At 47.1% G+C, this 24,751-nt stretch overlaps 6 protein-coding genes across 16 annotated transcripts; 1 reads left to right on the top strand and 5 right to left on the bottom strand.

Annotated features, from left to right (window-relative positions):
* Positions 1 to 47: 47 nt before the first annotated feature.
* LOC6613020 (E3 ubiquitin-protein ligase RBBP6) lies at positions 48 to 5,576 on the bottom strand. 6 transcript variants are annotated; one of them, XM_032715066.1, is made up of 10 exons: positions 5,487 to 5,557; positions 5,337 to 5,406; positions 4,354 to 4,538; positions 4,060 to 4,294; positions 3,526 to 4,004; positions 3,193 to 3,467; positions 2,804 to 3,129; positions 2,367 to 2,516; positions 2,013 to 2,306; positions 179 to 1,952 (listed from the first exon to the last, which is right to left on the bottom strand). In XM_032715066.1, the coding sequence occupies exons 3-10, from the start codon at positions 4,517 to 4,519 to the stop codon at positions 179 to 181; spliced, it is 3,699 nt and encodes a 1,232-aa protein (XP_032570957.1). In that variant the 5' UTR covers positions 4,520 to 4,538; positions 5,337 to 5,406; positions 5,487 to 5,557. The 6 variants fall into 6 exon arrangements, with proteins under 6 accessions (XP_002037510.1, XP_032570957.1, XP_032570958.1 ...); XM_032715067.1 differs by having other exon boundaries at positions 5,349 to 5,406; XM_032715068.1 differs by lacking the exon at positions 5,337 to 5,406 and having other exon boundaries at positions 5,487 to 5,576.
* A 315-nt stretch (positions 5,577 to 5,891) lies between these two features.
* LOC6613019 lies at positions 5,892 to 10,448 on the bottom strand. 3 transcript variants are annotated; one of them, XM_002037473.2, is made up of 6 exons: positions 10,143 to 10,448; positions 9,126 to 9,213; positions 8,611 to 8,724; positions 7,911 to 8,541; positions 7,366 to 7,846; positions 5,892 to 7,254 (listed from the first exon to the last, which is right to left on the bottom strand). In XM_002037473.2, the coding sequence occupies exons 2-6, from the start codon at positions 9,163 to 9,165 to the stop codon at positions 6,184 to 6,186; spliced, it is 2,337 nt and encodes a 778-aa protein (XP_002037509.1). In that variant the 5' UTR covers positions 9,166 to 9,213; positions 10,143 to 10,448; the 3' UTR covers positions 5,892 to 6,183. The 3 variants fall into 3 exon arrangements, with proteins under 3 accessions (XP_002037509.1, XP_032570961.1, XP_032570960.1); XM_032715070.1 differs by having other exon boundaries at positions 10,224 to 10,448; XM_032715069.1 differs by having other exon boundaries at positions 10,230 to 10,448.
* A 341-nt stretch (positions 10,449 to 10,789) lies between these two features.
* LOC6613018 (MICOS complex subunit Mic10) lies at positions 10,790 to 11,307 on the bottom strand. The gene has a single exon (XM_002037472.2). The coding sequence runs from the start codon at positions 11,192 to 11,194 to the stop codon at positions 10,949 to 10,951; it is 246 nt and encodes an 81-aa protein (XP_002037508.1). The 5' UTR covers positions 11,195 to 11,307; the 3' UTR covers positions 10,790 to 10,948.
* A 3-nt stretch (positions 11,308 to 11,310) lies between these two features.
* On the top strand, positions 11,311 to 13,850 carry LOC6613016 (carboxylesterase 5A). The gene is made up of 2 exons (XM_032715071.1): positions 11,311 to 12,023; positions 12,344 to 13,850. Exons 1-2 carry the CDS (start codon positions 11,612 to 11,614, stop codon positions 13,741 to 13,743), a joined length of 1,812 nt encoding a protein of 603 aa, XP_032570962.1. The 5' UTR covers positions 11,311 to 11,611; the 3' UTR covers positions 13,744 to 13,850.
* A 503-nt stretch (positions 13,851 to 14,353) lies between these two features.
* On the bottom strand, positions 14,354 to 20,873 carry LOC6613015 (muscle LIM protein 1). 2 transcript variants are annotated; one of them, XM_032715076.1, is made up of 9 exons: positions 16,959 to 17,070; positions 16,717 to 16,855; positions 16,462 to 16,621; positions 15,800 to 15,902; positions 15,641 to 15,737; positions 15,484 to 15,580; positions 15,133 to 15,429; positions 14,705 to 15,025; positions 14,354 to 14,645 (listed from the first exon to the last, which is right to left on the bottom strand). In XM_032715076.1, the coding sequence occupies exons 2-9, from the start codon at positions 16,829 to 16,831 to the stop codon at positions 14,375 to 14,377; spliced, it is 1,461 nt and encodes a 486-aa protein (XP_032570967.1). In that variant the 5' UTR covers positions 16,832 to 16,855; positions 16,959 to 17,070; the 3' UTR covers positions 14,354 to 14,374. The 2 variants fall into 2 exon arrangements, with proteins under 2 accessions (XP_032570967.1, XP_002037505.1); XM_002037469.2 differs by lacking the exons at positions 14,354 to 14,645; positions 14,705 to 15,025; positions 15,133 to 15,429; ... (2 more) ...; positions 15,800 to 15,902; positions 16,959 to 17,070 and adding an exon at positions 20,847 to 20,873 and having other exon boundaries at positions 16,377 to 16,621.
* Positions 18,444 to 24,506, bottom strand: LOC6613014 (glycerol-3-phosphate acyltransferase 3). 3 transcript variants are annotated; one of them, XM_032715072.1, is made up of 6 exons: positions 24,239 to 24,472; positions 23,633 to 23,836; positions 23,333 to 23,575; positions 22,563 to 22,799; positions 19,030 to 19,286; positions 18,444 to 18,963 (listed from the first exon to the last, which is right to left on the bottom strand). In XM_032715072.1, the coding sequence occupies exons 1-6, from the start codon at positions 24,371 to 24,373 to the stop codon at positions 18,660 to 18,662; spliced, it is 1,380 nt and encodes a 459-aa protein (XP_032570963.1). In that variant the 5' UTR covers positions 24,374 to 24,472; the 3' UTR covers positions 18,444 to 18,659. The 3 variants fall into 3 exon arrangements, 2 of the variants coding, with proteins under 2 accessions (XP_032570963.1, XP_032570964.1); XM_032715073.1 differs by lacking the exon at positions 22,563 to 22,799 and adding an exon at positions 19,776 to 20,009 and having other exon boundaries at positions 24,239 to 24,470; XR_004361334.1 differs by lacking the exons at positions 18,444 to 18,963; positions 22,563 to 22,799 and adding an exon at positions 19,418 to 20,009 and having other exon boundaries at positions 19,195 to 19,286; positions 24,239 to 24,506.
* Between the last annotated feature and the right edge of the window lie 245 nt (positions 24,507 to 24,751).

The raw sequence follows: 24,751 nt of genomic DNA, 5'->3' as shown, positions 1-24,751 counted from the left end.
CACCGTCTTCTAACTCGGCGGGCAATCGAATTTCAGATCACAAGCAATTAATCCTTGAGTAGTTCTGTTTTATTTGTATACTTATAGTTGCATGATAAATACATACATTAAAAATCTTTGATTTGTACACAATAATCTTCAATATTTATATCATTCTTATCTCGTAGCCTACCGTAACCTACTTCTTAGATTTTTTCTTCTTTTTCAAAATCTTGCTCTTCTTTTTGCTCTTCGGATCCTTGCGTTTCTCGCTCTTCAACGAATCGGTTGACGAATATTTCGAATGTTTCTTCAGCTTCTTATCCCGCTGCTTCCTGTGCTCCATGCCGTTGTCCGAGGACGCGCCCTCCTTCTGTATCGTGTTATCATATTTTACAACTAAGCTGCTCGACGCACTGGGGTCGACGTCCTTGCGGAACGGGTTGTATGGACGACAGGGCTTGGGAGGAGCAGCCACGGCTGTTACAGAGGAGACAACTCGGCTGTCGCTGGACTTGGTGTTTCTGGCCGCCCTGCGATCCGAGTCGTCGCTATTGTTTTGATCGTGTTTTCCGTGCCTGGAGTCGGACCGCTCCTTGTTCTGGCGCCTCAGCTTGTCGTCCTCTGGCGAGCTTCGTTTGTACGGACGCTCCTGCTTCTTTTCTGAAGGCGCAGCCCTGTCGCGGGATCTGTTGTCCCTCTTACGGCTGCCATGACGATCCGACCTGCCGCGGTTCGCATCGTCGTCGGAGCTCCTGGCGCCCGCCCCCCGGCGCCTGTCCTTCGACTTGTCCCGCGAACGGCTTCTGTCATTGGAAATCTTGGTGCCCAGCCTATCCTTTACCGACCTGCTGCTGGTACGCCTGGGTGAAGAGGAGCGATCCTTGTCACTGCGAACTACGGCGCGGTCCTTGCTGTTGTCCTTGGAGTTGATAATGACTTGAAACTCCATGGGTCTGATGGCATTAATTGCCTTGGCAAATATTGCGTTCTCAGCCTTCCGCAGGACGTCTGAAGTTATTTCCGACGGATCGTCGGAGGCCCCGGCAGCTTTTTTGGAGGAATCCTCCAAACCTAAGATGTTCTCCTCCATTTCCGATTTGGATAGATTTACAGAGTTAGCCTCGCTGAGTTTGCTTCTTGGGCCGAGATTATCGTCGCTAGCAGTACCCACAGTAAGGATGGAATGGCTCTTCGGATTAACGTTTTCAGTAGCGTTGTGAGCAGGGGAAAGCTGAGCCGCATTGATCTCAAAGCTGGGACTTTGAGCCCTGGGAGACAAGACCTTATAATTTGACTCGTTCATTAGTGAGCTGTGGTTAATATCCGAGTCAGATCGATTAACTGAGGAGCTCTTCTTCTGGCGATCCCCTTTCTCCTTCTTAGCGCGCTTGTCCTTCTTGTTCTTCTTGCGCTCAGCCTTGTCCTTGTCCTTCTTCTTCTTCTTGCGATCTTTTGATAACGGACTCTTCGCCTTGTTCTCCTTGCCCACATTGGTCTCTATTTCCGAGACGTTGATGTCGGGTTGGGAGGCCATAATTCTGGCCTTCGCGGTCAGATAATCGTCGTGAACATTTTCCGGCGTCTTCGGCGAACTCTCGCGTTCCCTCAACTGGGCAGCAGTCATTTTCGGTGTGGTGATTTTTGCTGGTGGCGTCAGGGTCCTGTAGGTGCTGTCGTTCGGCTTCGGTTCCTTGCTAATGCTGCGAGACCTGTGCCTCTTTCGTGGGGCCTCTTCGTGCCTGTTGTCCCCCTTCTTCTTGCTGCTTTCGGCCTTGCTGCTTTGCGATGCTTCCGAACTGGTCGGCTGCTTGTTCCTGTAGACGTCTTCATCGGCCAGCTGCAACGGCTCGAATCCGGGGGGAGGAGGCTCAACTGCCTCCGTTTTGGGAGCACTAGGCTTGTTGTACGGCTTGTCCCTGTAATCACTCTTGTAGCCCGGCTTTGGAGATGCAGAGCGACGATGACCAGATCTAAAAAGCAGAGAGTATACAATCAATTTAAGCATACAGAATAGGCTGGTTGTAAACTACCTTTTGATTCTGCCACCTGGTGACTTAGAGCCATCATTCGGCTGGCGACTAGAACGAGGGTGGCGCATATGCCGTTCGTAGCTATGTTCTCGCTTCCTTTCCCGGGATCGCGGTCTTTTGTCCTTGAGATTATCCCTGGAGTTGTCCTTCTCGTAAATGGGAGACTTGAAGCGATGCCTCTGTCTATCCGGGGACCTTGACCTGTGGCGGTCAGAGCTTCGAAAGCGGTCCACCTTCTTTCGCTCCTTCTCCTTCATGATGCGATTAAAGGCCTCCAACGGATCGTCAATGAGACTGCAAAACATTGGGATTACTTGTCATCCCATGCTTCTACCACGTAGTAGAGATACTCACCCGGAACCGACCTTCGCTGCCACCCCTTGGTATATCGAGGCTAAATTTGGGGACTGAAATGGTTGTGACATATTCATATTCATACCTCCGCCTGCAGATCCGTACGGCGCACGTATTGGGTGTACGGATTGGTTTTGATATGGCACATAGCTGCAATTTCAGAAGTTAATTACAATTCAAAAAGCTTAACGTTGATTGTAAGCAATACTGTTTTAATTAGGAATAACCAATATTCAACAAAGCATAAAGGCGCGTTAGCCCAGAGCTTAAATTACTCTTAACTAGTGTGTGTATAGTCTCGGTTGGAACTTAAAAATATTGAGATCAGGCAGGACCGGCTGCGTATTGACTCGTCAACACCTCGGAGTTCCATATGCCTCGACACTTGACTCTCTCCACATGGTGGCGGGATCCAGACGGGTGGAAAAGAAACCTACCTGAGGGGAGGCCTCTGTCCCATGTTGTTAAACCCGTTGTTGTAGGCTGGCATGTGGTGACTCATCATGTGCATTGGAGGTGGGCCCCGCTGCATTTGCATATAAGGGGGCTTATAGGCAGCCGATCGACGAGCTTCTTCCGATTCGGCCATCATGTGTCCCTGGTAGCTGGGCAGGGTGCCAATGGGCAAGGGCAGGAGACTGCGATCCTTGTTAACAGATTCCGATTTTGATGGACGTTGGTGCTTGTGATCGTGATCGGAAACATAATCCGACCTGTCTCGTCGGTGAGAGGATTCACTTCTGTGGGAATAACTGGGGGATCTCTGAAACATTGAGGTTATAATTAAGTGTCTATATTGCAGATGTGCCAAATATGTATGTCTTACTTTGCTGGGCACTGATGTAGAATCAGCTGCAGGCTGCGGCATTTTTATGGTAATGTTATCCTCGTAGTCTGAATCATATTTATCTTTCTCCTTCTGTGTTGGTTCTGTGGTGGCAGGTCGCTCCGGAGATTCCGATTTAGGCGGATTGCTGCCATTGGTTTCGGATTCTTGTTGCTTTACAGGTTTCTTCTCAGTCTCTTCGGATTCCTTCTCCGCAACCGCCTTTTCCTCCACTTCTTTGTCAACAGGAGGTTTTTCCTCATTTTTTACTGCAGCTAAAAAAGAAAATTCGTTTTATTTTCATTGAGCGATACCCGAGTATACTGAGCTTACCTGGCTTAGCCGCGCTTTTGTTATACCCAGTCTCGTTTTTAAAGGCGTTCACCGAATTCCTCAAGAACCGATTAGGTATCAGGGAGCCAGGGGAACAGTTCTTCTCCTTGCAGTCGGGGCACTCACTATCCTCTGACTCCAATAAGGAGGTTCGCACACAGTCGTCACAAAAGGAACTTCCGCAGCAGGGTATCATGACAGCGTCGACGAATATATCTCGGCATATGCCGCATATCAGATCCTCCGGTATCTCTTGGTTTTGTACAGCAGGCAGCACAAAATCGGCCGATTCGTTCTCAGCCGCATCTGGCTTGTCGCGGAAAGACCGCGGAATACCAGTATTCCGTTTGACCTCTTGCTGGTCCTTTCCCCCCACAAAGGGACAGTTCTTGATCCAGTGTCCGCTTTTCTTGCATTTGTTGCATCGGTAGGATGCGGGAACTTCGCCCACTTGCGATTGTCCTTTAATACGATGGTACCTAAACGGAAAATTTACATTAGATGATGGTTTTGTAACGACTTAAAACCACATACGTCTTGGGATCATAGTCGACTGTGCTCTGCATCATCATTTCCTGGATTTTGTCCTCCTCAGTGCCTTGCATTTTGGACAGGTCCATGTTGAAGTTGTCCTGCTTGGCAGGCGCAGCCGAAAAGGCATTTTCTGCTGCTGGTGGCTCCCAGCCCTTTTTTGTGGGATGGGCGATGGGGATTCGCGATATGATCAGCGTTGTGTTCTTGGGAATAAGCACCCCATCGTCCTTGTATTCTGGAAAAGGGAGGAAAACCATGTAGCAGGGGAACAATTCCAAATTGCGGTGGACATACCTTCTTTACTCTGCGCATTTGTGATCTGAAGATCAAAGTCGATGATTTTGCCCAGTCGCTTCTGCTGCACAATCTCCCTTTTCAAGTCCCCGACAGAAATGTGAAGTCCATCAAAAGTAATTGTATCAAAGTTGAGTGTACTCTTAAATTTATAGTGTACCGACATAGTTGCATATGAGAGAAATCTGCGATGAAGAGATTAAATACGATTACCTTAACGTGTCCACAGCAATTGGGTTATCAGAGTCAAAACAGAGGGAGTACAGAATATGATATGCTTCATAAATATCTTAATAAACAAACAGATAAAGCTGTTTACATAATGTTTTCAAAGCTCGAGTAAAGCGCTAAAATTGTGTGGCAATGCGCTGCAATCCTAAAAACATGATCGAAAAGTTTAAGTGGACAGTCTAAAACTGAAACTATGCAAATAGTCGATTTGTGGGAAACGTGACATTTCATCAAATCTTAAGAGATCACTAAAGTAAGCTACTAAACAGTGGCAAACCATGCAGGTTCAGAAATCAGTATTGATTGCATCGGGATAAGGTGAAAGTGCGAACTCATTCATTGGTGCTGTGCTATAATTACAGCGGCTGGCCATTTTTCTAATAAGTACGAACTCATTGGCCCTTTACCAAAGTATGCCGAATATAGATTCCCGATTTGCACTAAGCACTTAACTTCAACCGCGGATAATTATGCCAGCATAAGACATTACATACAGAGGTGGTCAAAAGTATTTTCACTTTTCACATTTTTCACATTTCACTCAAATGCACTTTGTGAAAATAATTTTGACCATGACTGTATGTACGTATGCGGAGTTGCACAATTTCGGGAACAAGCGTGTGTGCCGTCTGAAGTCCGGTCAGATTCATGGGCATTCTGCAAACATTTTTTACATTTTGCATTTTTTGCACCTTTGCATGGCCAGCAGCATAAAATTGCATGTGCATAAAAATACACACGCGAAAACTTACATATGTACGTACACTTCGGGTTTCTTCCAAGATAAGTGGTCGTTCGGACTTAAACCGCACTGGAATTGCCCTGAGGATTGCAAGGCATCGCAGTTCACATGTGTTGTTTACTACCGGCAAGTAGCTGGCACAAAAATAGCAATTACTTACACTACTCTGCAAGCACATAAAAACTCCGACGATTTTATTTTTTTCCAATTTACTAGAGATGCGAACGTGACGCCAAAGCCCTAGAGATGTGAAATGCGGACACACACGCTGGTATCGATAGAGGCCAAGATATCGATATTGATGTTGGAGTGTGATTTATATTGCAAAGTGAAAGCCTTTAACAATATTAGATAATGTTTATAAGTGTTGTAACGGTAAGCATTTGGTAAATGTGCATTGCTGGCAATCAATTTTTATATGTTGTTTGCAAAGGGCGGAATTCTGCGTCGGTTCTCCTCCGCGTGAAACGACGGAATGGAACGCAGTGCATAACTATTAGTATCGATCATTTAAAGAATCAAATAACTGTTGAGCCGCAGTAAATAAAACAGAATGAAAAACTAATTTAGGGAATAAAAAGGTTCAAAAATTTATTAACAGCAGTTAAACCGAACTACAACCATGTTTTGCTTATCTTAGATCCAAAAAATTCGATGCAATCCTAATTTAGTCTTAACTCGAGTATTTACATTAGCAACTTTTGCGACAAAGTGCACACACAATCTAATAAAATCTACTGCTTTTTGTATCACCGCATTTTCGATATTTGCACGTGTTCTTAAATATAATACAGGATTCCTAATTACAAAGAAGTAATGGGGTTAGACACTCTCGCTTTCGCAGATGCTCCTAAAAACTAGCCAACATAGGCGAATGGATTGTAAGGAGGCGGAAAGTAGTTGGGGAAGGATTGGCCTGGCTGGCCGGGAATGGTGGCGGTTATTAATCTAGTGACGGCTGTGGGAACGACGGAGGTTGAGAAGATGGTGGTGTAGGCGGTCCTCGCGCCGAAGGTCAGCTTCAGAACCTTGGAGCTCGTTTCCGTTACCATGGACTGCTGCACCTCGGTGGAGGTGATGAACTGCTGCGGGGCAATGGGCAAGAGTGGGTTGAAGGGATTGAAGGGGTTGATCGAGAAGGGATATTGAGAGGATGGCGTTGGAATGGAAATCGTGGCGACATCAGTGACGTACTCCGTCTTCTCCACCACACCCACGGACTTGGAGAGGGTTCTCATGATAGTCTCGGTTCCTCTGACCAGCGGCACCACATGGGACTCCCAGATGGTCTCCAGCTTGATCACGGGTCGCGTGGAAGTTATCAAGCTGTTTTGCAGCGTTTCCGGGAAGCTAATCGATTCCGGGAGCAGAGGGATTAGTGGGCTGGTTACATTACTCTTGGCCTCAACTTTGAGTTTCGGCTTGATCTTTGCGTCGAATTTGCCCGTATTATCTTCATCTCCAAACTCGAGGTCCAGGTTGATTTCCGACCCAGCCTCGTCCAAACTTCCTTCGAAGTCCTTGAAGTTCTTTGAGGGATTGAAGTCGTCGCTCAATGGGGAAATAGTCTGGGTTACAGTGATGATACTGGTGTAATCGTAGGTCTGAACCAGGGTAAATTGGATGGTCTCGTTTCTTTTCGCGTTCACAACTGGGAGGATCTGGGTCTTCAGCTTGGTGTGCGTTATGGAAAAGGACTCCGTTATGGTCTCCAGGCTGGGGGTCTCGGTCTCCTCGCCCAGATAGATGGGCTTCAAGGTCGTAACGCTGCCTGTTAAGGTCTTGTCATCGGTGCTGGGGGTGGCCTCCAAAATGTTCTCCGTCAGCGGGCCATCGTCTTCGGAGTACTCCTTGGTGTGCTCCTGCTGGATTACCTTCTCAATGGTAGAGGTGACGGTCAGGAAGCGCGTTTTCTTAACCACGCCAGCCTGAAAACAAATGAATGCCATTAATGGGGCTTATTGGCGTGGGAACTTCAGACAAAGAAACTCATAGTCTCATAGTTCGAAATGGAAAAAAAGACACAACGACATCATTACCTGGAATATAAACGGAGTCTTAATGGTCGCAATTTCGTAATAGGTGTCTATGAATGGTTGGGGTGTCGATATCTCCACGTTCAACGTCTGCACAAAGTATTTGGAGTTGGGATCGTCGTTATTGTTGTTCGCAACTGGGCCGTTCTGGGAGCCGGACGCCTCAAGATCCCTGCCGTTGTTTATGGCCTGGTTGGTGATGATGTCCACGGGGATCTCATCACTGGGAGCCGTGTCGTTTTGAACGGAGGTGGGCAGATTGGGGTTGGCGTTCTTCCTTATGTTCACCTTGGGCTTCGGCGAGGACTTATACTGCCATCTGCCAGGTCGCCTGTTGAGCTTGAATGCATTGGGACTCACGACGGACACTGGCTCCTCCTGCACAGCATTCGCATTTGCTTTCGACCGATACGAGTGGCGGGCGGTAGTTTCAGTTGCTGATGGAGCTACTGCCGGCTTGGAACTCTGGGTGTGCTTGTTCCTCCTGCAATAGAAGGATCAATTTTACAAGGTAATCATAAGAAACCTTGGAGTGTGGCTTCTATTACCGCTTTCCCTTGGGACGCGAGGGCTTTCTGGTGCCCGACGATCCTCGGTTGTCGCGACCACTTTGGTGACTCTTCCTTGGTGGCTTGCTGGCCAGTTGGGTCTGGATGGAGGACTCCTTCAGAGTCCTGCTCGGCTGGATCGAGGGCGTAACTGGTTTGTTGGTCCGCGACTGCCGGGGCTTGCTCTTCTTCTCCACACTGGCGACTGCGTGGACCTGGGAGACCTTGGAGAATTTACCAGAGTCCTTGGTCGCCGTCACGATGCTCCTGAACTCAGTGGACCGCGTTTGGGGGCCATGCACGGGCTCCTTCTTGGACGGATATATCCTTTGGCGGTCGGCCTCGCCCTTGGACTTGAAGTTCACCAGGCGGTAGGTTTCCTCGGCGAACTGCTCGGGCTGGCGGGAGAGCAGGTCGTATTCGGGGGCATTCAGAAGCGTCTGGATGGGCGAGTTGGAGAGACTTGTGTTGTAAGATTCAATCTGGGATGTCTCGGTCTCGGGAATGACATTCGAGTGAGTCACGATCAAAGGCGTTGGCTTGATGCCGACATTCTCCTTTTCCTTCTTCGTCACTTTCGGCTTAGTCTCTATAATATTGATTATCTCGTGCGTGTCGTTCGATTTAAGTTCTATTAATATTAATATTGCTCATTTAGGAAAGTAGTTCTGATATTATGCCTATTATATAATGCACTCACCGAAGGCTGGAGAACTTTGGGGCGAGAACACCATGACGGTGTTGCCAATCGTGGTTGTGAAGTCCAGGAAGCCATAGACAGTTTGAGTGAGTAGCTCCACATCGCCGCAAGTAGCTGGGGGGAAAGGGTATCCGAATTCGCTGTTTAGTTCAGTTCAGTTGATTCGCTCGTAAGCCATAGAATATCTTTTGTGTTGTTAGGCTTACAGATATACGAATAAATATGATATATTCAAGGCAACTCGCCTCGTAATGTACAAGCGCGAAATTTCTTTGTAAACAGGTTTTCTGAAAAAGTTTTTCTGATTGGCAGGCGCAATTACTCAAGAAAATACACATTCAATTTATTAAAACAATATGACGAAGATCGAAGTGATTGCAATTAAGATATGTTTTTGCCAAGCGGCAGGGTAAAAAGCGAACGCAGCAACTTTAAGGTATAATATATGCGAGTCTCGAGGTTTCTCCTCCCTACAAGGAGGCGTTAGAAAGTTGATCTTAACTCTATGGACTCACCGCTTCCGAGGGCGCAAAGAATGAGCAGGTAGCGCAGCATGTTGGTAAGACTCGGCAGGTGAAAAGCTCAGAAAAATATTGATAAGATCTGAAAAGCGAAGAAGTGAATGCTGTGATAGGTGTTAACTGATTTCGGGCAATTAAAAGGCTTTCACCCGCATTTCGAATTTGAATAATGATTTGAATAATTAAGCTGTGTAGCACAAATGTTTAATTAGCCTTGTTAAGAGTGGACCACTGCGATAGCTTCTCGGTCCAGTTTATTGCGTACGGCCTAATTGAGGCCATAAACATTCAAATTGGCCACCGTAACACTCGTGAGTACTTTGGGCCATCATGTGGGCTTGAAAGCGAGTGTTTTGTACTCATTCGGGGTTATCCGTGCAAGTGGCTCCGCGTTATGTAAACTTCGCAGTACTCGGAGTCGAGGAGCTGGCCAGCTTTGTTTGGATTTCGTATGCTCGCATTGCGATCGATCATTAGTTACAAAATTGAGTTGAGCCAATTTGCTGACAGCCAGTTGGCTGGCTGGCTGGTGGTGTATCGTTAAGATTATTCAGCCAGCGACCGCTAACTCTTGGCATTGAATGGGCAAGCTGGGCAAAACTGGGTAGGGTGGCCCCGATGATGGAGCACATATGAGCGCGGAGTACATGTGTACATTATCTGGCGATCTTTCGCGGCGGCAGATCACTTTGGTCTTTCGAAGGCGCCGTGCCAAATGCCTGGCTCCCACAGAACTGGTCAGATCACTTTTCGTGGCTGGAAACATTGAAACCGCCACGGAGTGCGAGTAGTTTTCGCACCCACTGTATGTAACCAATGCACGCACACTCGCAAGCACAAAGACAATCGAAAGCATTAGGTCATTGAGAAACATTGAATAGAGAAAGGCTTGGGCCTCCAGCTTGGAGCTGGGCTCGGGCCTGTGTCTTTGGTATTTAGTTCCGAGACTGCGACTCCGCGAATGGTAATCGGTAATCAATTCAGTTTCTTTTCTTCCGCGGGATAACTCACTGGCACTTCCAGCTGGAGAATGGGTTTCGTTCAGTGGCAGCTCATGTTTTCATTCACGTTCGCCAACTACTTGCCACATACACGTACACGCTCAAAAGTGCATTTTCCAAGCACTGATTCGGGGGGGCAACAACGATGCACTGGCTAACGGGCTAATACATATTCCGAGCGAAATCATGAACTCCGTCCGCTGCTGCTGGCCGAGACAATTATGAAACTGAGGCAGAAAGCCAAGCTATCGGTGGGTCCAACGCGGAGCATAGAGCTGGAGTGGCAACGAATGAATCCGAGTCCCAAACCGAACGTGTCTGAATCTGAATGTGAATCCGAATCCGAGTCCGAGCCACAGCTACCATGGCCTGCACACATGCGCATTCGCTGACTCCCGAAGAGAACGGCCACATCGTCGGCGGTGGCGGTGGCAGTGGTAATGGTAATTGTGGCTGGCCGAAGAGTAGGGTTACTCGCGCCGATCCCAAAACCAGTTTGCCACTCTTGCTTTTCCGTTCCGAAACGCCGTGGGAATAACTAAACTTTCGGTGGCCAAAGACCGACTTGGCGCGACTTGCAGCGGCTGTTTCAGCTGGCCGAAGAGTTTTGAAAAACCATTTTTCCAAATCGCTTTCGAACAGGCTTTGCAAAGTGTGTAGTTTGGGTTCTGTGCACTTTAATATAATACAAGCAATTAGGAGGGAAATAGCCGAGATCACTCAAAAAGATTACAAAAGCGGAAACCCTGTTGCATCTAGAACGTGTTCCGAGACGGGAAAGCCCACATTTATTGAAGCTCAGAGATCCTTCGAACACTACTGTTGATTCCAGCGCGCCTGGCAGCAGTCGTAGGCCACGCCCATGCCGACGCCCAGTCCCAGCCAAATGGGATAGGTTTGTGGGCGCGTGAAGAACAAGGTGACCGCGCTGCCGATGATCAGGCCACTGCCACCCTTCAGGCAAAAGTCCGCCAGGCACTTGTCCTTGGTCCTGGTCTCCTCGCTCACAACCGGAGGCTCCTTCACTGCTGGCTTGGCGGGCTTCTGCGGTTCATGGGACATTTTCGATCTTCAGAGCAATTTTCTAAAATTTCGAGGAGTATGAGTTACTTGTGGGTGAAATTGACGTTTAAGCTGAACACATGACATCTAGAATTTTCGAAAAATATGTTGCTTTGAAGTAGGGTATAAGTAAAATCCGATTACAACTTTTAACCTCCGATTAAGTCAAGAGAAAAATTTATTATTTGCAAAATGGGGCCATCTGGGGTTAACAGCATTCCGATGGTGACGTAGCCTAAATAAATAAAAACAACCTGGGCGCAAAGAGATGGATGAGTGCCATAGTTACAAAATCCTAGGCAACAATATTTTTGTGTATTTTCGCCATGGCAACGGAGGGCTCGCGTGCCTCGAAAGATTGCGAACAGTGTCGCCTGGGCTCAAAACTGGGAAAGATGTGAAGCAACCGGACGAGCCATGGACTGCAGAGCGAACTTCCTGGCCTACTTGGCCGTGTTTCTTCACCTAGTCAGCGATTACTGCTTCGTACCTGTCCAATGCGTGGACGCACCCTTCATCCATATTCCGGGCAACGGAGTCATTTCCGGAACCTACCTGAAGATGTTCCGGACGCAGAACATCAAGGCCTACCTGGGCATTCGCTATGCACACGCCAGGAGATTCCAGCCGCCGGATATCGAACTAACACCCTGGAAGGGCATTTTCAACGCGACCGTCTTCCAACCGGACTGCTGGCAGAACGCCATGCCGTCCGTGGGCAAAGAAACCGAGCAGATCCTGAAAATCATACAGTCCGACTCGAGTGCCCAGGATGCGGAGAGGAAGTACGAGGAGAACTGCCTGTATCTGAACGTCTTTGTACCTGATGGTAAGTACTTCTACTTATTAGCATGGAGATTTGGATCACTCCATCTAGGATCTGATATCTTTTGTGGGCTCTTCAAATGCTTATGTTAATATTTATTTTTGATTAGTTTATAGTTTGGCTAACATGGTTTATCCGATCACAATGGGGTTGGCATAGAAATCTCTTATGCTGGATTTGGGTTGAAATTTGTATGTAAATGCATTCATATCGAATATCAACCGTCGGCATTTCTGGGTCACCCCCACAAAAAGACCTTTTGCACCTTAAAGAACTATAAAACGCTTTATATTTATATTTATTTTATATCATTTTTATGATAGGACTGCCCGAAATCAATGGATACGCAGTTGTTGTGTGGATCCATTCCGGCGACTTCTCCACGGGCAGTCCGGCGGATGTGGAGCCATTCCAGTTGGTCTTCAAGCAGAAGGTGATTGTGGTGACCTTCTCGTATCGGCTGAACATCTTCGGGTTCTTCACCACCGACGACGGCGAGGCCCAGGGAAACTATGGCCTGATGGACCAGTCAGCCGCGCTCTACTGGGTCAAGAAGAACATTAATTTCTTTGGCGGGGACTCGAACCGGATCACCCTGATGGGCCACGATGCGGGGGCCATGAGTGTGGCGCTGCACATGACGTCGGGTGAGTGGTCGAAGGGTGGGTTCCACAAGGCCATCATAATGTCCGGCAATCCGCTGAGTCCCGTCAAAATGCCGTACGAGTACGAGGGATCGCTGGACCAGGTGTCCAGCACCTTCGCCTGTCCCCGTAGGCCAACCTCGATGTTTATCCAGTGCCTGAAGAGGATCGACGCCAAGCGGCTTTCGGAGAACCTGCCGCAGGTGAGCTGGGGACCCGTGGTGGACTTTGGGCTGAGCAATACCTCCTATCCGTTCATCGAGAACCAGCCGGAGATCCTGTTCAAGAAGGGCAGCTACCACAGGGTGCCCGTCATCATTGGAGTGACCGACATGGAGGAGGTGCTGACCTTGTTCAAGGACAACCTCGACACGGACATCAGCCCCTCCGATCTGGAGGGCTTCTACACCGACATCGCCGTGACCGACATGCACAAGCTGGTGCGCAACTACGAGTGGTGCTCCAACTACGAGTTGATATCGGATGCCATCAACTTCATGTACGCAAACGACTCGGATACGGACGCCAAGAAGACGAACAAGCACATCATCAGTGCTCACACCGAGAAGTTCTACATCACACCCATGCAGACGTTCGCCGATCTGATCAGTAACGATAGCCAGGTGTACAGCTACCTGTTCAGGATGCGGCCGAGATCGGTGCTCCAGGATCTGCCCAGCTGGATAAGTGTGCCCAAGTACTTCGACCAGGTCTTCGTCTGGGGCAATCCCTACATGACCAACTCCGTCGACTGGAAGTCGACCGACAAGAAGATCGCCGACATCATCATGACCCTGTGGGCGAACTTCGCCAAGACCTCGAACCCCACGAAGTCGAACGTGTACGTGAAGTGGAACGCCATGACCCCCAACAACGACTCAGTGCTCCTGATCGACGAGAGCTTCAACACGGACAACCTGCTGAACAACCAGCGGATCAACTTCTGGCGATCGCTGTACCCCAAGATCCTCGTCTTCTCCGCCGACTGCTGCAACTCCACGTTCTCCGGCAGCGGCCTGCTGATCGCCACTTCCGTTCCCATACTATGTACCCTTAGCCTTATCGTTAATATATTTTGAATAAAGAGATCCTGCAAATAGATGCCGCTTTGACCCTCTCCAAGTAATCTGTCCTACCGTTACTTATTACTTATTATATAATAAATACTTGAAACAACAGAACCACATGTACAAAGTTACCACTTGTCGTTTATTAGTCGTTCGAAACTTATAGGGTATTGGTTTGTTGCTACGACTGCCATATATATCATATCATACGGAGTTCCTCAGAAGTTCCAAGGATTTCGAATGGCGGTGTCCAAAAGGCGATCGAAAAATTGTGTTGCACACTTTGGCACACCAATCCTTTGGATAAGCAAGGGCATCCTTGATGAGCAAGGTTTGGAAATTCGTTTTCGCAGGTTTTACAATGAAGTTCAAGTCGGAGGTCAGAATGCATTTTTCGGTACTTATGCTCGATACTTATACAATTTCTATACTAACCACCGCCAGCTCACTTGCCTTCTATACTTTGATTACTAAATGTCGTTGTCTTGGAGCTAAAAGTACACTTTTGTGGAATTGCAATACTACACCTATTCGTCAGCCTCAAAAATGTGGGCGCCCAAGGACTGAAATCCCCAGCACGAATCTTGGAGCACATTGCATACTGGTGGGATTAGTTCTTGAGCGCGCTTTTTTGGTCGAGTTGTTAAGCCATGGTCAGTGTGCCAGCTCCGATTCCGTAGCCCACGCCCTTCGGCCCGTAGAACTTGCCGTAGCACGATCGGCAATAGATGCCGCCATCGGGTCCGTCGTTCAGGTTGGTCGAGTCCAGGTACTTGCGGCACTCCATGCAGTAGAAGCAGAGCTTGTGCCACACGTTCTTCGCGCTCTTCACCTGTTCCGCGGCGAAGACCATGAATCCGCATCGCGGACACCCGTTCTCCGACTTTTGTCCGTTGCGATCGATGGTTCCCCAACTGGAAGGAGAGATCCTTGGATCCAGACGAACTCTGTTTGAACTGGACAGCGGGCTTACCAGCTGGGCGTGTACTCGTAGTTGGTGGACACCAGGGTGGGCGTGTGTCCGTACCCGACGCCCTTGGGGCCAAAGAGCTTCGCGTAGCAGAGCTTGCAGTAGATATTGTCATCCGGCCCGTCACAGGCGAGCACCGAGTCCAAGGGTCGGGTGCACCTGGCGCAGTTGAAGCACTTCCTGTGATACATCTTCCCCTTGGACAGCTGCAGCTCGGCCGCAAAGACCGCTCCACCACATCGGGGACATCCCTCGCCGTCCGGAGCCATGATCGAAGTGGTGTCCGGGGCCACAAAGGGTCGCTCAGATGCCAAGTTCTCCTCACTGTAAGAAATCTCTTTCAGTCAAATTATGGATTGGATTTTGAAGAAGATGTTTGAAGGATTGTTTTATCCAGATTCTAGAAGAACCTTGGAGTGGAAGCCACTCACGTGATGCCGTCGGTTTGCAGGAAACTGGATCCACAGGCGAATCCATAACCATGGGGTCCCCACTTCTTGCCGTAGCAAGTCTTGCAGTAGACCTCATTGTCCGGACCATCGCACGCGATAATGGAGTCCAGAGTCTTGGTGCAGTCCCGACACTTGAAGCACTTCCGGTGCCAGCTCCTTCCCTTGGAGAGAACTTGTTCCGCGGCGAAGACCACGCCGCCACAACGTGGACATCCTTCCCCAATTGGCGCCTGGATTTGCTCCACATTTATGATGGAGGCTTTGGGAGCCATGTCGCTGCAAGGACCAACTTAATAGCCTCGCCACAATTGGTGTTACCACTGATCTCACCTTTGCCACTCGCAATCCTTGATGTCGGACATCAACCCCAAGGACGAAATGCCGATGTGTCCGTAACCCCTGGCCCCAAACTTCTGAGCATAACATCCTGAAAAGCGAATGCTTCTAAAGATCCTAGTTCTCTAAACTCTATGGGTTGGAAATGTACCTCTACAGTAAATGTCCTTGTCCGGACCATCACAGTGAAGAGTTGAGTCTAGAGTCTTGTTGCATTGCACGCACTTGAAGCACCTTCGATGGTAACCCTGCGATAGAGAACACCACCTAAGACAAGGACCGACGAACGGGGATCGTTTCAATAGTTCACCTTTCCTCTGGCCAGCATCTGCTCGGCGGCATACACATATATGCCACACCGTGGGCAGCCCAGCCCGTCGGGTGCTTTCGGGGGGATCTTGGGCGGAACGAATCTAGAAAGATTCAAATGCCTCCCTCAATTACGGCGCTCTAGGTGGACATTGAATGGGGGAGGGGGTCATCTTAGTCACACAGAAGACGAGGAACAGAAGTCGGAAAGGTCGGTCGTTGTGCCCGACCAAAAAACGAATTGGGGGAATACACGAAATCCACACAGACAGCAGCGAGGGAGATGCGAATAGAAACCTATAAATAACACGTGAATAAGCTTACAACTACTTTGTTTTATTGTACATTTATTTTATCAATTTGCAGTCCGTGGACGTTGTAAACAAAGATACAAGAATCGTTTCACCAAAGACCACAATGTGTCTGTTTAACATTAACAATCGGTTATCGTTAGTGGAATTTTCCAGGGAATCAGAAACTGGATATCCCTGGCGGTTTCTGCCCAGAAAGTTAACAGTGGGGGGATGTCTGATTTTCGGGGACTTTTTTGGGTATGGAAAACATTGAAAACATACAGGTTCTAATAGAAAGCAAAACTACACATTTAATTCAAGGAATTTTACACAATTTTCATACAAAACATATTTCTTAGTTAGTCCTTACTCTCTGTTTAAGTGGGCGCCAGTGTCCGTGGACAGGCAGCCGGCACCACCACCGAAACCGTATCCCTTGGGACCGTATTTGCGACCATGGCAGTTTTTGCAGAAAAGCTCCTTCTCGTGCTCCGTGCAGTTGGTCGAGTCCAGGGCCTTGTTGCACATGCCTGAAAGGGGAGAGTGGCGAGGTGGGGTTTTCGTTAGCTATCCGGCTCGAAGGACCACGTCCCGACGATCTGGCTCGCAGGACACTCATACTTACTGCACTTGAAGCAGGTCTTGTGGAATTTGTAGCCTCCGGCAACGCGCTCCTCGGCAGCGTAGACCGACTTGCCGCACGCGGGGCACTTGGGGGTTTCAACGGGAACGAAAGGCATTTTGATCTGAGTGCGTGTGTGTGTCTGCGGGGCAAGAAACTGTGATTATGGCAAACTGCAGCGGATCGGCGCGTTTGAATTATATACACGCATATATATGCATATATATATAATCCTAAGGATATACCTCGGAGGTACTCTGTGAAGTAGTTCCTATTCGTCGGAAATGCCGCGGACTAGACTGGAAAGATTCTGTACACAGGTAGTCTATATTTGTGGATGCACACGGCACAACTAAGAAAATACAGTTTGCGTAATAAAAACAGCACTTTCTGAATATATCATTTATTTATCATGCAATGCCCACGGCTCTGTGTATGTGTACTCTCGGCTATATCCACGCCGATGTCTCATTTCTGGGCTGGTAACAGCCCAGTTAGAGTAACCCGGATTACTATATCGCCCCAACGGGGCAGGGTATTCGCCTCGTCTTCAAGTACTTTGTATGGTTCTGCTGCACTCTCAAGTGCGAGGCATGCAAGATTTTGGGAAAAATCGAAATATATAATGGGCTCTTCCTCACGAAGGTTCTACCCGTGTATAACTAACCATCCAACCAACCAACTAACCCATATGTAATCTGATTTTACGCAACAATTAATTTATTAGCTTTCGACACGCACACCGAAATCCGCGCAGATGTAAATATGTATGTTTGTAGTCTAAAAATATATGCACACCCATGCGATGTGTATCAAAGTACATTCATGGCCTTATTTTAGTCTTAGAAATTCGAAAATAGCTCATAACTGCTTAACCCAGATCCATAAATAAACCCATTACGCATTGATGGCTCGATCAGATCTCGATCGGAATTGGAATCGTAATCGAAATCGGAATCGGATTTACATGCCATAAAGTGTTCGAAAATAGGTTCCCGTTTTCGAAAGAGCGTTTTTGGAGAGTGGATCGAGTGGCCAGCCGCCGCAAGTGTTTCATTTGGGGTCCAAACGAATATGCACATGGATATGGATATGGATGTGGATGGAGTGAAGCATCTTTTTATCGGCGACTGCGATGCCCATGTATAAACAAATCTATAAATAGAGGGGCTCTGGGTATTTGTTAATTGTAAATCGCTCACTTGCGATTGGCAATGAGCCTAACAATTTATGAAGGCCAGGCCCATTGACTCGACAAATCCGACAATATGGTTTGCTTCGCCAGCATTGTTTATCCGCGTGCCGATCCGATACCACCATTATTTTTGGCGACAGTTCAGGGTTAGTTCGCCAGAATGTCGGGAATTAACCATTCGATGGACCGATCGCCTCCAACTCGGAACACGGAAGTACGTATGTCTTAATTACCTGTATGGGTGGACAATTAGTGCAAAATAGACATGTGGCGCAGCGCTGAGTCAGTCACTCGGATTCATTATTAGCCGCACGGCGCATAATTATGCATATGTAATCTAGTTATTAGCCATCTTGTTGGCTTCATTTGGCTCCGCTTAGCTATGTATGATATGCAGGTGGCCGAAAATCCACATCCATAGGTTGCTGACCTGGTCTCGCTCCATCCAACAAAGAGGCCTCACCTTCAAGCCCATTCTTCGCCAGAGTGTGGCTGGCGTTTTGCATGACAAAGAAATGAATTTACAGCGATCGCGTCCAGATGTTGTGATAATCAGCTTATCAGATATAGTTTATTTTACAAAGTAGATAAATTAATTAATATACAAATAATTATTATAATTGTACATTTGACTTCATCTTTTATTTAACCATCCAATTGTTAATCGTAATTTATACAAATTACAGTCGCTGCAATACAAATTATGCAAAATCATGTATATCAGTTACAGTCACTGTAGAAATATGGTAATTTAGGTGGAGTCCGACTTCAGCCGATTGGCAAACTCTACTTGCTGGATCTCCCTCCACTCCTTCTTTGGCTTCATGCGCTTCAGCTGCCCGTCCCAGACCAGATCAACCAAGCCTCCCTGCTTCGCGATGACGCTCTTCACTCGGTTCGCGAAGTCGATCGCCGACTCTCCCTCCTGCCTGTACATCGGCGGCAGGTACCACACATCGCACACGATGGCCCACGAGGTCATCATCATGTACAGATACTGCATCATCGAGTACTTCGCGCTGTTCCAGAAGGCGTCGCCGAACCTCGGATCGTACCTTCAAGCCGAAAGAGACCCCGTGGATGAGAAATGGTTTCGCCGCGAAAAAATATCCAGTACTCACTTTATGGCCACCGGGTAGATGACGCCGCCAACTTCGAAGCTGCCCTTCTTGAACTGCATGACCGACGTGTTGTTGATGCAAGTTCCCTCCGGGAAGATGAGGATCGGTGGGTTGTTCGGATCAGACACGTGCTGCTTCAGTCGCTCGGCCACCAAATGGCGATCCTTGGCCTCGCCGCGCTCAAACCAAATGTGAGGAGATGCGCGGGCCAGAGCTCGTTGCAGCACCCCCAAGAAGCCGCCATGGCGTTGGCCAATCTAGAAGACCGGGCGAAACTTATTATCTGGCTTGTAGAGAGGCTCAGAGCTACCGAGAACAGAAAAAGCAAGAACACTAAACATGCAAAACAAAAACCATCACCACAACAAGCTTAAATTCGGGTTAGTACCTGCACGTGCAATTTGGGTAAGTGCCAATTCAGCCTAGTTTATTTGGAGCATTTCCAGATTGGCTTCTAACACCAGTGTTTTCTTATTTCTAAGTACTATTAAATTGAGTTTAATTGTTCATTGTGTATCAGAAACTAAAAAGGAATCATCCATTCGGAGCAAGTCCCTATTCCTAATTGATAACATAGGAAAAATGCGAAAAGCATTCAAGCGATTTACCACTTCAAAATGGATTATATGTTTGTGTGATTCTATTGACTACTGGAAACTGAGAAAGTAAGATGTTAAAACCAAAGATCGTGATTATTTCCATACGGGCAGGGTGTTAGTAGCTTCAGGTTCCAAACGTTGCCTTACCAGTGAGTAGGTCGAGTCGCACATCAGGACCAGCACATCAATGGGACTGGTGTGATTGGCAACACAAATACCGGATGACGGGCGATTATCCTCATTGTGGTAGGTGATAACCGCCGATATCGCGCTGGACAAAACGCCGAAGCACATGCCGAGCACCTTGTGCACGAGATCCCGCTTGAAGGGCCCATCCTTTAAGTATCCCACTGCAGCCGTGCAGACTGTTAACCACACTACCTAAGATTGCACAAAACGAGAATGGGAACAGTGAGGGAGTTCAGTTACATAGAGCTTCAAGTTCTTCGCTTTTAAAAACACCAGGAGTCATCTCCACTTGTCTTCTTGGTTGGGTTTACACTGGTATTTCCTACATAGTATCCTAGGCGTAATCTAAAGGTCATCATTGCGATTTTAGGTCTAGGCTCACACTCTGCAAACAAAATTCACCGGGGAAACCACGAAAACAGCTGAAACTAATCGTCAGACGTAATAGAGGGCACCGTGGGGGCAATAAAGCGAGTAATAAACAAATGGATTCCATACCCACGGCGCTAATCTTACCTGATTCGCGATACTCGGATACTCGCACGGCAAACGAATAAGCTGGAATCAGCAAACCACTCGTACAGTGCAAAGGACAAAGGACATTAGGCGGGGACGAAACAAAAACCAGTACTGCAACATAAACTTAGGACCACATGGAAAACTGCACCCCCGTCAAATTCATGCATGCATTATCGAATCGACTTTCTGCCCGACTCGGAACAGTTCCGACTTATCAGGTAGTATGATTAGTATGAAGTAATTCATGTAGGCAAGGCGGTTGAAACTTATCGATGCCTGTAGGTATGTTAATATGCGTCGGGTCTAAACTCCATGTACACAGAGATAATGGCTATCTGCCAAGGCGTACACATGGGAACTCTTTGATAAGTTTGAGCGAATGGAAAGCAATAAAGCCATTGGACAATTTATCGGCGGTTGTGTGGTGATTATGGCAAACTGCAGCGGATCGGCGCGTTTGAATTATATACACGCATATATATGCATATATATATAATCCTAAGGATATACCTCGGAGGTACTCTGTGAAGTAGTTCCTATTCGTCGGAAATGCCGCGGACTAGACTGGAAAGATTCTGTACACAGGTAGTCTATATTTGTGGATGCACACGGCACAACTAAGAAAATACAGTTTGCGTAATAAAAACAGCACTTTCTGAATATATCATTTATTTATCATGCAATGCCCACGGCTCTGTGTATGTGTACTCTCGGCTATATCCACGCCGATGTCTCATTTCTGGGCTGGTAACAGCCCAGTTAGAGTAACCCGGATTACTATATCGCCCCAACGGGGCAGGGTATTCGCCTCGTCTTCAAGTACTTTGTATGGTTCTGCTGCACTCTCAAGTGCGAGGCATGCAAGATTTTGGGAAAAATCGAAATATATAATGGGCTCTTCCTCACGAAGGTTCTACCCGTGTATAACTAACCATCCAACCAACCAACTAACCCATATGTAATCTGATTTTACGCAACAATTAATTTATTAGCTTTCGACACGCACACCGAAATCCGCGCAGATGTAAATATGTATGTTTGTAGTCTAAAAATATATGCACACCCATGCGATGTGTATCAAAGTACATTCATGGCCTTATTTTAGTCTTAGAAATTCGAAAATAGCTCATAACTGCTTAACCCAGATCCATAAATAAACCCATTACGCATTGATGGCTCGATCAGATCTCGATCGGAATTGGAATCGTAATCGAAATCGGAATCGGATTTACATGCCATAAAGTGTTCGAAAATAGGTTCCCGTTTTCGAAAGAGCGTTTTTGGAGAGTGGATCGAGTGGCCAGCCGCCGCAAGTGTTTCATTTGGGGTCCAAACGAATATGCACATGGATATGGATATGGATGTGGATGGAGTGAAGCATCTTTTTATCGGCGACTGCGATGCCCATGTATAAACAAATCTATAAATAGAGGGGCTCTGGGTATTTGTTAATTGTAAATCGCTCACTTGCGATTGGCAATGAGCCTAACAATTTATGAAGGCCAGGCCCATTGACTCGACAAATCCGACAATATGGTTTGCTTCGCCAGCATTGTTTATCCGCGTGCCGATCCGATACGGCGCTAATCTTACCTGATTCGCGATACTCGGATACTCGCACGGCAAACGAATAAGCTGGAATCAGCAAACCACTCGTACAGTGCAAAGGACAAAGGACATTAGGCGGGGACGAAACAAAAACCAGTACTGCAACATAAACTTAGGACCACATGGAAAACTGCACCCCCGTCAAATTCATGCATGCATTATCGAATCGACTTTCTGCCCGACTCGGAACAGTTCCGACTTATCAGGTAGTATGATTAGTATGAAGTAATTCATGTAGGCAAGGCGGTTGAAACTTATCGATGCCTGTAGGTATGTTAATATGCGTCGGGTCTAAACTCCATGTACACAGAGATAATGGCTATCTGCCAAGGCGTACACATGGGAACTCTTTGATAAGTTTGAGCGAATGGAAAGCAATAAAGCCATTGGACAATTTATCGGCGGTTACCGGGCTGCTAGCCAAGGTCTGAAGCCCAAAAGTCGAGTTTCTCTTACTGGGATAAAATGATCGAACTGATACGTTAGAGCGCCAGGATTTAGTATGTTTAGGTACAAGAACGGGTTACAAAATGTGCGATTTCGGGTGTTAGATGCATGCATTTTAACTTAAATGAAACCAGTTTTTGTGACGAATTTAAGATAAAATTTCTTTCTCACCAAAGAGTAGGTACAATCGGTCGATAATATAGCCACATCCAAGGGAGAGGTGTGGTTGGCTACACAGAACCCAGAGACTGTGGGCTTATATTGCTTATTGTGGAACTTGATAAAGGAGGACATAGAACTTGAAATAAGGCGGAACGTTATTTTGAATGACAAGCTCGCTAGAGAAAGCCGTACAAATCGAAAAGGTAAACAAGCCACAATAGAGTTTGATAAAACTGCAAATAAAACCTAGGAATTAAATAGTTTTTATTAGAGAAGTAAATTAAAAGACGCGCACAACACAAATAAATGGTGGTAAATTTTGGGTAAATTAACAAATTATCAACGAAAACTTTGTTAATCACAAGTTCGCGGTACTGCGACGTGTCTGTATTAACTTCCAGTGAACGTTAGTGCAAGCAATTTAGATAACAACGCGCCTTTGGGGGTCGGGTCGTCCGGTAATCTACTCTTTGCCTAAAGTTATTTCTCTAAATAGATCACTAAGTAGCTAGCTCTTCGCTGAAATGTAATCAATGGAGGAAAACGCTTTTTCACCAGTAGGTGAGTAAAGTTTAACCAGTTATTGTCCGTTGAGTCACCTTCCTTTCACACTGTAAGATAACTACTCGACAGCCCAATCCCCATGCATGATGCTGGTCTCGAGTCTAAAGCGGAAGACATTACTCAAGCGAATCCTTTGGGGTATTTTGTCGCATGCATGGGAATCGGGACGATCGGGTAGTTGTGGAAAAGCCACCAAATGAACCAAATGTACTTACACCAATGAAGCAGACCAATACCCGGAGGGGCATCAGGATGACGTAGCGGATGAAGAAGCCGAACACCCAGATTGAGGTGATTTTCCAGGAGATGAACTCGTAGTGCCTATTGGTGCGTGTCAGCATGTTCCAGCTCTTGAGCTCCTCCGCCTCGAAGCGCGACGTAACATCGTCCTCGATGATGGCCTCCACGCCAGACTTTACGTAGTCCAGACATTTCTCAAAATCGAAATTGATTTCATCCTGCCAGTGGAAAATGGTGTTAGGATTAGTAGCCCATTTCAAAGCAGGACTCCTTACCTTCGTGGAGGAAACTGGCTTCTCTGGAGCGGGCTCCTGTGGCTGGGGCAGGAGTACCGCGTCCCTCGTAATCAATGTGGCTCCATTGGTACCTTCTTTGGAATCAGCGTCGTCCACTAGTTGCACTCCCTGTTTGTCATCAGTCTTGGGGTTTTGAATGTGTTGATATTCTTTGGAAGCTGTCTCTATACTAACTCGACCGTACTGAAAGTAGAGGTGATTAGTTGTTAACGAGTCGAATCGGGGATTATCTGCAGATAAGAGTATCGCAAGCATATCATTGGAAGAGTTAATGACTGGCACTTTACAAGTGTCTGGGAAGCGGCAACTTGGGTGCACATGCACACTCCTCCTGACCCTCAGATTCCTTGAGAATAGCTGGAGTATCTACTTAAAACTTCCGGGCAAGCAAAACTTTTTCGAACTCGCCTGCATTGCAGTAATTGCGTAGGACAGACATGGCGTACTCCAAAAGCTGACTATATTTATGGACTTTGGAATAGCTTAACTATTGGTAAGACAGCACCTTTTGCAAAGCCACCGCAGCATTGGAGCACCTCAAATCGGTGCTTACTCATCTGAGGACCGAAAGCAAGCAATATTTACCTCGAATATCCTTAGGAGGAGGTTCACGTACGCTTTTCGGACGCCGATTGATTTGTTTATGGCGGAAATAAATATCAGAAATGAAAGGAAGCCCCCGATGGGGATCCATAATATGTCGAATAGCACGCCGATCATTTTACATTTGTTTCATGCGACATTAGTTATTGTCAAGCGCAAAATGCCTCCGAATTGTGTCGTGCCAATATATACAATGTTAAAATACTTTTTTGCTGTAGACCGAACTAGAGATGGACCTTGACTGTGTCTAAAACCTGTCTCGTGTTCACAGACCTGGCCCGCGCTCATCTCTACGGGGAACAGACGAAAAGGGGACGATTCCGGTCGGGCAGGAGACGGAACGGCTTGTTGTTCCATTGTCAATCGTTTTGAAAGGGTTAAACGAACATGCACTGAAAACAAGAAGGCACATTTATATTTATTTTATATTGTTATTGGGTATGTGTTTTTGACAGACCTTTGCTTGCACTTATTACTTAAAACAGCAAGGTACAT

The sequence above is a fragment of the Drosophila sechellia genome, chromosome 2R (genome assembly GCF_004382195.2).
Source record: "Drosophila sechellia strain sech25 chromosome 2R, ASM438219v1, whole genome shotgun sequence".
NCBI classification, from domain to species: Eukaryota; Metazoa; Arthropoda; class Insecta; order Diptera; family Drosophilidae; genus Drosophila; species Drosophila sechellia.
Note: the sequence above shows the minus strand (reverse complement) of the source record. Positions and strands in the feature narration are given on the sequence as shown.